The 12,540-nt window shown below is 38.7% G+C and overlaps 1 protein-coding gene across 1 annotated transcript; it reads right to left on the bottom strand.

The window, feature by feature from the left end:
* Nucleotides 1-680: 680 nt before the first annotated feature.
* Nucleotides 681-10,580, bottom strand: arl13b (ADP-ribosylation factor-like 13b). The gene is made up of 10 exons (XM_079263619.1): nt 10,279-10,580; nt 7,353-7,423; nt 6,888-7,137; nt 6,479-6,584; nt 6,077-6,279; nt 5,839-5,953; nt 5,569-5,725; nt 5,321-5,434; nt 1,861-1,929; nt 681-1,229 (listed from the first exon to the last, which is right to left on the bottom strand). The coding sequence occupies exons 1-10, from the start codon at nt 10,335-10,337 to the stop codon at nt 1,153-1,155; spliced, it is 1,221 nt and encodes a 406-aa protein (XP_079119745.1). The 5' UTR covers nt 10,338-10,580; the 3' UTR covers nt 681-1,152.
* Nucleotides 10,581-12,540: the final 1,960 nt, after the last annotated feature.

Here is a 12,540-nt window from a genome sequence, read left to right as displayed (position 1 = left end):
GAAAACATCTTTAATTGTGCTGTTATAAAATTTAAACAGAGTAGAAAAAATATTTTCAAACATCTATGCATTAGCAAGAGTAGAATTTCCCGTAACAGATGTGTACAGTTTTGTGGTTTTAATGTGATATTTCAAGTTGCTACAAAAAGCATAACCTCTTTTTTTTCTAGCTAGTCACTGTGGGAATATTTACCTTTATTCCAACTGCAGCATTCACAGAAACAGCTGTCTGAGATGCATTTATAGCTATATAATATAAAATGCGTACACATGACAACATCAGGGAAGCATCACATTAAAAACAGATGCTCAGTGTAAACAGCAGAATGCGTAAAAAATTTGTAGCCCTGTCGACAAGTAAAATTTCAAATTTGCGACTCAAAATCCTATAAAACGATTCTGACTGGAGACTAAAAGGACAAAAAAAAAAATTAGCATTTTTCTTAAGACAATTTTTACAGGGTTTCAATCAAACATTGAGACATTCAGCACAAAAACCGATGATTGACAACCATTATGTACTTACTACGTAAAATAATGTAGTGTTCATTAGTTTAATCTGGAGACAGATTTAAAAAATAATATATGTTTCTTACTCTAAAAGGCTCCAACTAAAGCACTGAGCCTTATAAGACCACTAATTATCTATCCACATTCGTCCATGATAACATGGTTACACTCCGAATCTCAAGGTGCAAAACAAAAAGGACAGAAATGCGATAATTTTTTATGGCGATGTGTGCACAAATAAAAAAAACATTTTCAGTAACAGACACATATATATTATTTACATTCTTTGTCAAATAAGTGTTTCAGTTGGACACGTGTAGTCCGAGCTTTGTAATACTGATGTTATGAATACAAAAGTAGCAATTCAGCACTAAAAGTGCTTTTGTTGAGAGATGACAGAACCTGTCAGAGTTCAAGCAGTTCACATTTAATCACGTCAGTTTGTGACATCAAATCACGACCTCCGAGCAGGACTTCAAGCCGCTACTTTGCTGCGTGTCCGCTGCACTTCCGCTCTGGCGCTGGCTCCCGCAAAACATCCATTTAGTTTGGTTGTCTACACAGCGCCCGCTTGAGACAGAAAGCAAAGGAGAAAGAGCTATGATTGGTCAAGAGCTAACCTGGATCGGTGAAAAAGGGGGTTTAAACTACGACATCGTGAGCGTCGCCGTTAGGCCGAGGCCTGTTCGCAAGAGGCGGTAGAGGCTTCTTGTAAATCTCTGTAGAGGGGAAAGGGAGGGGAGAGGAGGAGAAAAGGTTCGGCTAAGTTAATGAACTACATCCAACGAGTCCTGGAAAGAAAAAAAAAAAAAAGCAGCCACTGTCCACTAATGCTTTATGTTAGATTCAAGATGGTAGAAGCAAATTAGAGAAGCTGCAGGCGATGCTGCACAGATGTTGTTAAGATCTGTTGACTGGAGGAAAAATGAGCATGAATACACAAACAGGCGTTTGAGTTGATTAAGATGTCTGCAACCAGGAGGGACACACACATATGTCTGGTGAGATGCAGGAGGAAAAGAAAAAGATGAGTCTGTGATGCTAATTAACAGTCAGCACACATCTTAAGCAAGACAGAGTTCAGTGTTTCCCCTGCAACGCCACACACCAGTAAAGCTCTGAAACACAGCAAACTCTCTGCCGGGAGACACAAATATAACTACTTTTCATGACAAATCTACTAAAGAAAAGATGCTAAAAAATTCAATCCAGTGTGTTGAAGCATGGAGGAAACACAGACACCGTGCATTAATAGTTACAGAATGAGTTCAGACTGAGTTAGTGAGACACTGGTGATGCATAAACATGTAGTTAACGGTGAGCACGACAGGAATCTGCAGGCAGCTTTACCAGGATGCTTCGAGTCTCCAAGTGGCTCTAGTTTAGGCAGTCTAGACACTTTAGGTGTGGCCCATCCCACTAAAAACAACAAAAAGACAAAAAAAATAAAGAACTGATGAGGATAAATGTTGAAGTAGCTGCGTCATCACACCACCAGATGATGATCTGACTCTGTTAGAAGTTACTCAAAGGAATTAACAAAACAAAAAATGCCCAATACACACAATATAAGGCCAAACAGCAGCTATTTACAAGATACAGCACAGTGCTTAAATCTGAAGTCAGCTAGAAAGATTATCCTTCAATAAGGATTCAATAGTGCCGATGTCTGGGCTCTAAGGAGGATTTATGACTTCATATGACCCGTTGTTGGTGATTATCAGTCCAGTTCTTGTGCCATTTAGTCCAACTCTCCCAGTTCCCTTTCCATAGGATGGTTGTTGAAAGCCCCCTTTTCACGCAGACCATTTCTGTTGAGACTTCAGATCTTTTCTCCCTGATTCTCAACGCTATCACCCTCAAATATTTGCCGGATCCATAGTTTTAAAACCATATTCTGCTTCTTTTGTCTCCCAGTTTCAGTTTCCTCAAATTTTTAAGGACAGGTTGAACACCAGTGGCGACAAACGCAACGTTTTCAGCCAACAGCTCTTACTGATTCACTCTGTTGGTGGTAAAACACCTTTCCATTGCAAATTACACCTTTTTGTTGCTGGTTGCTCATAATAAAACTTCCTACGGGTTTCATTTAATATCCTGAAGATGAAATTTTTAAAAAAAGCATTTCCTCTGAAAACAAAGAGGTACGACGACTGGAATGAAAATGAGCTTTAATAAAAAAGTAGCCAAAGTTGATAGAAAAACTAGATTTTTAAGCGCTATAGAACTGCAACAAAAGCATATTTAATTCTGGCATCCTTCCATCTTGGAAATGAGCATACTGGTAATGGCAGACATGGTTCAATGTCACCTCTCAGTCTTTGCTGGTTTAGTACAAGTGTCTTATTTCTCAATGGTATTAAATACACCTGTCTCTGCAGTACTTTAGAAGAAAACTCTAAGCAAACCGCATCCATTGGATATTTTGTTGCTTGGAGCTACTTGTATTGACAGCAAAGCTGGGATGGATCCTGTAACTGGGAGACAAACATGCATCTGCTAAACTGGTTCCAGAATAAATCAGCTAAACTGGTTTAGTGGCTGAAAATAAATTAGGTTCATTTGAGAATCTCAAACCCAGCAGAGATTTTTGTTTGATTAAAAACTAATCTCCAAGTTCATTCATTAAAAGCCAATTTAAAATAAAACATAATGGTGTAACTGGATTGAGTAAGAACAGGAGACGGAAGAAGAATGGTCAACTCACTGCTCATAATTCCTTCACAACACATCTCTTTTCAGTATGGTAACATGCTTTTTAATTCTAATTTAATTTTATGTCATTTAATTTTAATTTTTAATTGTGAATTAAATAAATAATTCAGAATTAACGTATTCTCCTACGAGTTTACGTGAAAATAATAATTCCAATGATTCTGATTGGATAAAGGGTGCACATGACATATACCAAAAATAAACAAAGTTCGCCCCCTGCTTCTCGTTTTTTCAGTTATAACTTGTCCCGTATAACATTATAATATTATAACAGCATAATAAGTAGGGGTGGAAAAATCTAATCAAAAAATCGAAAATCGGGATTTTTTGCTTCACAATTTTAAAATCGATTTTTTTCATCATTGAAATCAAGAAAACAGATGAGCAAAAAAAAGTTTTATACATTTTTTTTGTTTTTAATCTACAGAAATCAGCAATATCGAAGAATTGTGAGAATCGCAATTTAAATTGAATCGGCACCCAAAAAAAATCAGATTTGAATCGAATCGGGACTAAAGCATATCGTCAGAGCCCTAATAATAAGTACCGGTTTCAGCGCTATTTTATTATAAATTTGAAGTGCCAGCTCAATACGAGCATACTACTTCACTTTTTGCAGCAACTGAGAAGGAGAAGGAAGACAGACCACCGAACACGGGAGGCAAAACAACGCGCATCAGAATTAAATAGTTTGGAATTAAAATGCAAATCAAGCAGCCACTTACATCGGAATTAAGTTTAGATCAGAACAGAAATTTGCATTAGGAATTAAGTGTCTACATGGTCATTTTTTATCAGTTTAAAGCGGGATTAACTTTTATTCCAAATTAAACAGGAATTAAAACTCCCATGTAAACGTTTGCCAGGAATTTTGGACATGACTGCTTGTCCTTCGACAGAAACCCACTGAATTAATAAACAGAGATAAATGGTCAAATACAGGAAAATTGCTAATAAATGGATAAAGCCTAGGAGGGGAAAAAGACTTAATCTTACCAACTATCATCATTAGGAACAACATGGAAACACAGACATCTGTGAACCATCCAGAATACAGCTGCAATTTGTCTCATGCCATGTTTGTCAGCAGAGTCAGTCTTCCACCCAATGGCAGAGCTCTGAAGCACCACATTAAAACCATTTTAACAGCAAAGTTTTACACCCAAGTCTGTCCATAAACTTCCTTTAAGAAAGAAAATGTAATCTTTCTTCAACTCCACTCAGAACCTTGCATTAATCTGGTTTGAAATTTCATTTATGTCGGCACCTAAACTTCATACGGCTTAGGGCGACGAGTAAACGTTGAATGAAGCTGAGTTTTAAATGAACAGCAGAACAGAAACATAAAAGTACACTGAGAGACTAGAAAATAGGGCTGCATCTCAAACACACTTAGTTATTGATTTCAGGAGATGGGTGCATCATAGAAAAGCTTGGTACGCACACGGATTTTCTAAACCTGAAGAGATGTTTTATCTGTTAGAGATAATCTGATTATTTGTTAGGGCTTGATCGTATTGTATGTGGTGTGCTACAATAATGTCGGCACACCACACACAACATGATTCGGCCCCACAGGCGATCTAGGATCCAGTCCTCCGAGCCAGAAATCTCACGTGATCTAACAAAAATGACGAAGAAGAAATGCAGCAACTGGAAAACTCAACACCCAGTATGGAAGAGGACATACAAAACCAGTGGATGGGGGTGGTCTTCGGACTATTGACTTGACTTTTCGTCTGCTTCCTTCTTTCTTTCTTTATCGGCTAAATTCCGTTCCACGTGAAACTCCACAGAGCCACGACCCGGGAGTCGTCGCCTTTCCATTCACACGTGAAAATCTCTGGTCGTAAATAACGATCAAGTTTAACACGGGCGATTGTCGGCACCGACACGTTTCAGAGCGGATTGTCGGGACAAACTCACACTTAACACACCTCGAACCACAGGATCATTTAATCGGATAACCTTACAAGAGGGAAAATCGGGACAAAAACATCCTTATGTGTGTGTGTCCAGCTTGTCACATGAACTAAGAACACAGCCGTGTGAAACGGGGCCTTAAGACGGAGCTGGTCAGGATGAACACACTGACCTGGAGGAGGTGGAGGGGTGGGGCTCTCTGCCGGCCCATCATCTGTCCTCAGTGGGTCCACCCTGTGTTTCCTCTTCAAGTGGAGTTTCCTTGACTTTGTTTTACTTTGCTCACCTGTTGCGGATAAAAAAAATACAAAAACAACTCAGACATGCGAGCTGATAAAGGATCCGTACGTTACAGCTGCAATAAACCGACTTTTTCCTTCCTCTTATTGATGTTTTCAGTCTATTTGTATAAAGACTCACCTGAAGCGGCGTCATCCGGTGTTTGTCTCGTGTCATCTGGCTCTTCGCCATTGTCTTCATATTCCTCTTCCTCTGTCTCTACCCCTCCCTTCAGGCTGTTACTCCTGCCCTCCTGGAGCTCGCCTTGCCTCTTCTTCTCCTTTTCTTTGTCTTCATTCTGAAAACAAAATTAATAAAAACACAGTTCCACTTGAGCTTCAGCGCTGACTCAAAGCTCCAAGTATTGAACAGTAATGAAGCAGTTCAGGCTGTCCAGACAAGCTTATGCACCTTGGAAATCACAGTTCCTATTGGCTGGAAGGGGCTCTGGATGTTCTCATCGTTGGACTCCTCTTCTTGGATCGGTCTGCCTTCTCGCTCTGCTTCCTCGCGCTCTTGCCGCTCTCTGTTGACGGGAACAACATTGACATGCTTCTTTTCCTCCGATATACATCTGGGAAGTTTTTAAGTCTAACATTTTAACATCCAATGGAGTCTTTTTTTTTGCCCCACAGACTCATACCCTCACCTCTCCTCTCGTATCCGCCGTACCCGCTCTGCCCTCTCCTTCTTGTCCTGCTCCTCTAGAGCGCGCTGCTCGGCTGTGTCCTTCTGCACACGCTCAGTGATAGCCTCGTAGTCTTTGGCAATGTTGTTGAGTAGCCAGTTCAGGCCCTTCTTGATGGACTTGTCGACCTTTTTTCCATAGCCTAAAACGGCAGAGCACGGCTCCTGGAGGAGGAGGAACGTATTCAGAGAAGTTTGTTACATGTCATTTGATGCAAACTTCAAGCTAACCTCAAGGTTGGCTAAATTAGCAGGAAGAAACTTTTCTCCGTTGAGCCAAGTACAACTTTTTGTGCACACAAAGCCAAAACATGTCCTTGTTTACGTTCAACTGTGGCTTCACAACAGGTGCAGAAACACTTACAATCTGACAGAGACACTTGTTCTCATTAACAAGCTTCTCTAACGACAGGTTCTCGATGATGTCTGCTTCGGCCAGCGCTCCCTCCTGGTCTTGTTTGTTGGCAAGCCTGAGAGCAGAAAAGAAAAAGATTGTTTATGCAGGAAAGGCAGAAAATAAGTCGTTCCAGAGACAGTCACCAAGATGATGAGTATGGTTGCAGCGACTGGAAATCTTATGGAAATGTGCCTGTGCTGATTGCTGATTGGAACACTTTGCATACCAAAAAAATGTACGCTAAATTTCCCAGCTTGCGCTTTGTGTCCTGATTACAGATTAAACAGATGTCTCTAGGAGTACTTTTCAGCAGAGCAGCACTTTGAGTTTCTCCGAAGCTTTCGGTAGTTTCTGTTTTGCCAGTCTGCACACTCACACTAGCACAGGTTTCCCGGCGATGCGTGGGTGCTGGAGAACCTCCGCCATGGTCTCTCGCGTCTCCTGGATCCGCTGGACGTCGCTCGAGTCCACCACAAACACAACACCGTGTGACTCCGAGTAATAGTTTTTCCAGATGCCCCGGATTCTCTTCCCACCACCAAGGTCGAAGATGGTCACCTCAAACTTGCCCTGCTTTAAGTCAACTTTGGAAAAGCCCACAGTGGGAGCAACATCCTGTGGATTGTCTAAGAGGAAGAAAGACCAAACCTTTGGAGCACAGATCGCATTTCAAACTATATTAATCATGATTAAATATTACATCAGCAATGCATAACTAAACATAGACAAATGGGACTTAAAATATTTAAAAGAAGACAACAGAAGAGCAAGACAGGCCATAAAAAGAGTAGAGACGACATACTAATATGCATTATTAACACTCATAACAAAGGATCCTTACCTCCCTGGATTCCTCGCACTGTTGCCGTCTTCCCTGCATTATCAAGGCCCACCATCACCAGCGTCACTTTTCTATAAGACAAAACAGTAAGATATGAATAGATGAGTACTACAAACATCGCTGTTACCATCTGACAGAGCCAACCAAGTGGCATTAGCTCTCATGACGCATTTTAGGGCACAGATAAGCCAGTTAATAATCTCAATGACCAACTTGATCAGACATGCAGCATGAACTGAATGCGTCAGCAACAGTGACACAATGACGAGGCCTTTTGGTTCCACTTTATATGCCTGTTCTATTCACTTATGGCTGAGTAAACAAAAAGGAGGCACACACACACTTTACTATCTCCTGCTTTCTGATAAATGTGCCAATGTACATATATTTCAAATGAGCTCAATAAAGCAATCATTTTCTTGTTTGTAAATTCTCTTTTCAGTGTCATAAGACAGTTCCACATTGTGGTGCTGCTTACTATGAACATTAAAAACATTTTAATACTGACCACAGGCAATAAACAGATGCAGTCATGCTCACAAGTCAGCAAAATGGTAGGATGACAACATGCATCAGCAAGTCAATCAGTCAATCTTATTATATTGTTGCCTTATGCACATTTTAAAATGTTGTAAAGAAACATTTTCCTGAATGCAAAGCTAAATTTGCCACACTAATTTGCTAAACTTGCCAAAAAAGGGGGGATTTATTAATGTATATCATGGCTACATTCAACCGAAATGCACCTGTCAAAAATATTTAATCATTTCAAATATAAATCACTATTCCATCCTACAATTAGGTTTTAGACCTTTTTAAAACACCAAGAAAAACAGGATGTACTGCAATCTGAAGCCTGCTATTTTCTTTCATCACAACAGAAACCCTGTTGATCTGTAGTCTATGAAACAAACCATCAAAAATAGCAAAATCTGGCATCTTAGTGAGTTAACAAACAGAAAGAGGACACATAACCAGACCCAGTCTTCGTCTCCTAGCTGCATACTTAACTTTGACACTTGCGCCGAAACGACATCAACCGTACAATCCATCCAACTGTCACCTGGAGCCAGCTGGCCTTCATTGGGACAGCCTCACGTTGTACACTTCCAAAAGGCAAGACTCTCCCCGCTAACCCATAACACTCCGTGGTTGCAGCTGCAAACCACCAACACCAACAGGTCAAATAGAAGAGCCCTACTGAACAGACCTGGCTGCAGGATTAGTTGAGGATTTCTGACTAAGTCCAAAGGATCACACAGTTACCACGTGAGATAAGCTCTGTTGATCATTTTGTGCTGGTCTTGCTGGTTTGCACACTCAAGTCTCATATGTTTGGCACCAAGTCACCGCCCAAAACCCAATAATATTCAATGTTTTTGCTTTTGTTTCCATCTGATGATTAACTCACAAAATGCCTGAAGATAATATATAAGGAAAAAATTGAGAAATTACGTCAGAAGTATGTTTATCTAACCTGCTATGTTTTATTTTTGTTCACTGGTTTGTTCACACAAAACTATAATTTGTCTGTCCACTTGTTCAAAAGTAAAAGTAAGCATGAAGTCATTTCTATAGGTAATAAAAGTATTAACATGTGTAGGCTTAGAAATTCAAAATAACACTTTACAGTAGAAGAGTATCAACAGGCAGCATCTCCATTTTCTTTTCATTCATTCCTTTATTTTCCGAATCGCTTCGTCCGATTAAGGGTCACGTGGGAGCTGGAGCCTATCTCAGTCATTTTCTTTTGAGAAAATAAAATTAAATAAATAAACAAGAAAAGCACTCGGAGAGCGCATATCTCCGTCAAGCATATCGTGATTAACACCCAACATAACTTCAAAGTGATCCAGAATCCAGGATCTCTTCCAGATCTCCACCAAAATGTACTTGATTGTTCATTGTGAGACCCTCAACATATCCTGAAAATTTCATCAAAATCCATTCATAACTTTTTGAGTAATGTTGCTAACAGACAACCAAACAAACTCCAACGAAAACATAACCTACCCGGTGGAGGTAATAAATACACAGCAACACTTAGTTATCTTAAACTAGCTCATACTCTGCCCACTCGGGGTGGGAATCAAATAAAAATAAAAAAAATTCTGGATTTTTTTTTGCCTCACAATTTTTAAAATCCCATAATTTTGTTAAAGAATAGATTTTTTTTTCAAATAAATAAAAATAATCCATTATACATTTTCTTTTCTTTTTTTATTGTTTTCATTCTTATATATATATATATATATATATATATATATATATATATATATATATATATATATATATATAATTTTTTTTTTTTTTTTTTTTTACTAGTCTTATTGGGAATTATAGCAGCAGAATGATGGTCTGGCTGCTGTGTTGTTAGCACCTTTTTGTTACCCAAGTGTATGATTATGAAGCGAGGATTGAGAATTAATTCTGCACTGAATCGTCACCCCAGTAATCGGAGTCAAATTGAATCGCAAGTTGTTAGATTCACATCCCTACTGCCTACTTCTTCTCCAGTCACTTTATGTCAGAGTTTGATCAAATCAATACATAGTTACAAATGATTATCTGAGTGTTGGATGTTTTCCTCTGTGTTTAAGTAAACAAATAAACACCATAAAGAACACCATAACAATGAAATGATTGTCAATTCATATCAACAGCATGTCAGCTCTTGCAATATCTGCAAATGACAACCAAAAGACCTAAAAATAAAGTATGAGTTTTGAATATTTCTGCATATATTTTCTGTTCAGCATCCCGTAGAAGAGGTCTTTAGATGTATTTGACATCTGAAAGGACTTTCATGAACTGATCAGACCTATCAAATTCTGCATTCAGTTCAATCTACTGACAGGGATTTGAGCTACAGTACTTATTATTTATTATTTCCACGTTTTTATAACTGTCAAATGACTTGACTCACCTTGCAGGCTCTCGCCAGCGTTTCAGCCAGTTGCAGCAATTCGCCATCAGACTGAACATCGCACTCTGGATGACTGCAAACAAGTGGTCATCTACCCAGGAGTGTCTCCAGCACCCAGCCTCGTTTAGCCAGCTGAACGATCCCCAATGAAATTCTGCTAACTCATAACAATGTCTATGCTAGCAGCTTTTACAACGCTGGACGAAATTAACGTCAATGTTTTAAGAGATAGTTACTATACCGTATCGATTACGGCTGACTCGGTAAACAAATATTTAAATCACAACAAAATCCCGTTACTTAAGTTTAGCTAAAGCTAACGTAGCTAGCAATAACGGTATCATGTCAACTCGTTTGTGTCAGTCACGGCGCACGAGCGAGTCTATTCACGTACGAATCAGAGTTGTACTCGTCAACAACAGGTGTCCGTGTACAACTCAGTAAACCCACATTCACTATTTTACTCACGACACATTATTCACTTAGCATTAGCTGACTTGTAGCCGCCTGCTTTGTTTACGCCGTCTTTTCTGCTGCTAGGCTGCGGACGTGCTTGCGTCATGGGCCGGCGTCAACATTGCGTCGTTGCCACTGGTCGTTGCTATAGTGAAGCGATGGGAGCTCGAGCGAACCCACAGGTAACAGAGCTTTTATTTAATTGAGAACACATTAGAAACATTGGTGATGTGTTTATACCCGTGCTAATAATAAAGGCAATTTACGTCTTCTAGTATTTAGTAAATAAAGTGTTTATAATTTTATAATGTAAGATAACTAATGAATTAAGTGTTCGACTCAAGGTTAGGCAAGATTTTGCACAACAGTCTTCAGTGCTTCTGTTTCATGGGTCAGATGCATATAATGTACGTAAAATAAAAAATTTTTTAAAAAAGGTCAGATGTTGCCTAAATCTTGAGTTTTCATATGTGTTGATAGACCCTTCATGTTTTAAGGATATTCGTATAAATGGGTTATAAATAGAGAGATTGATAACGTGAGTATTTCAGGTAGAAATGTCAAAAGAATGCAAATGGATGCAGGAACTTAAAGCATATTATTGATCTTGTGTCTTATTTCTGTGACACTTAGTTTTTGCTGAACAGGTACTTTTGAGGGAAGGAAGAAAAGAAAGACAATGGAAAGAAAATAGGAACACAGGCTAGTTTGGAGCCTTACAAACTAGCCTTAAAAGTTTATGAGACATTTTGTCTTTAACTGACATGAACTGAAAAAAAAAACTATAAGTATGCCCATCTTTTCTTATTATACTTTTCATATAGTAATAGATTTCTTAATGGATTTTGATTCTATCGTTTGGGCTAAAATGAACCATGTCTAGATAATAGAAAAAGACACTAAAAGACAAACTAAGATATAGCCAGCGAGAAAGAAAGGGCAGATCATTCCTTATTGCATCACTAGACTTCCTTCATTCTGCAAAAGTGGAGCTTTATTGGATCACTGACTTCCTTATCCTGAGTTTTATAAGATACAGTCCAGAATCATCTCAACAACAAGCCTTCACTGGTGAGTCACAGGGGTAGAGTCAGATCAAAAAAGAGTCTTTAAAAGAGTCAGTGAGAGCAACATTATCCTCCCTTGAGCCAACTTAAGCTTTATCTTCATGAGGTCTGTCTGCTGCACCCAATGCTGCAGTAATAATCTTTATTTGTTTACTTAGCTCTTTTGTGGTTACTCAGTAGACAGCAGCAACTCTTTCTGACTGCAAGTATTAAATAAGTGCTGATACTCATAAATTACTGGTAGTGTTGTTTATTGTTTTTAACGTTCTCCTCTGCTGTGAAAATATTCAAGTTACATGGTCATATATTATTTATTTTGCATAAAGTGGATTTAAAAGGAGCCAACTGTGTAAATAATAAATGGCTAATTACAGAAAATTGTTCTGTTTCTCTGTTTTTATTTACAGCTCTGCTTTTAAAACAAACCTTTAATTATCAGCGCTGGAAATATTTGAAGCATATTTGCGCATACATATTGATTATTTCATTACTTCTATTTGGTTTTATGTTGTTCATGCAAAGTGTTCAGCACGAGACATCATCAGACTACTATTCTGCTTGCTATGGTGTTACATTATCATTGTATGTATTCTGTTGTCTCTTCAATTTTCTAATTTTCTCAATTATTGTAGTTTTGTTTTCATTCTTCTGTCTTTAATGTAAAGTTAATGTTGCTTTTGCGCCTCTGACTCTTTAGCGCCATCTAGCGTTGACCCGTCATCAAAATTATTTCTGCGCA

Source organism: Telmatherina bonti (genome assembly GCF_933228915.1).
Source record: "Telmatherina bonti genome assembly, chromosome: 24".
NCBI classification, from domain to species: domain Eukaryota; kingdom Metazoa; phylum Chordata; class Actinopteri; order Atheriniformes; family Telmatherinidae; genus Telmatherina; species Telmatherina bonti.
This window is presented reverse-complemented; position numbering and strand designations above follow the sequence as displayed.

What these genes read in the sequence shown, in the direction of transcription:
- arl13b (XM_079263619.1), bottom strand. Translation starts at nt 10,337, where the DNA reads ATGTTCAGTCTGATGGCGAATTGCTGCAACTGGCTGAAACGCTGGCGA. An exon ending in CGCTGGCGAGAGCCTGCAAG is followed by an intron (nt 7,424 to 10,278) that starts GTGAGTCAAGTC and finishes TTTGTCTTATAG; the next exon opens with AAAAGTGACGCTGGTGATGG. An exon ending in TAGGAACTGTGATTTCCAAG is followed by an intron (nt 5,726 to 5,838) that starts GTGCATAAGCTT and finishes TTTTGTTTTCAG; the next exon opens with AATGAAGACAAAGAAAAGGA.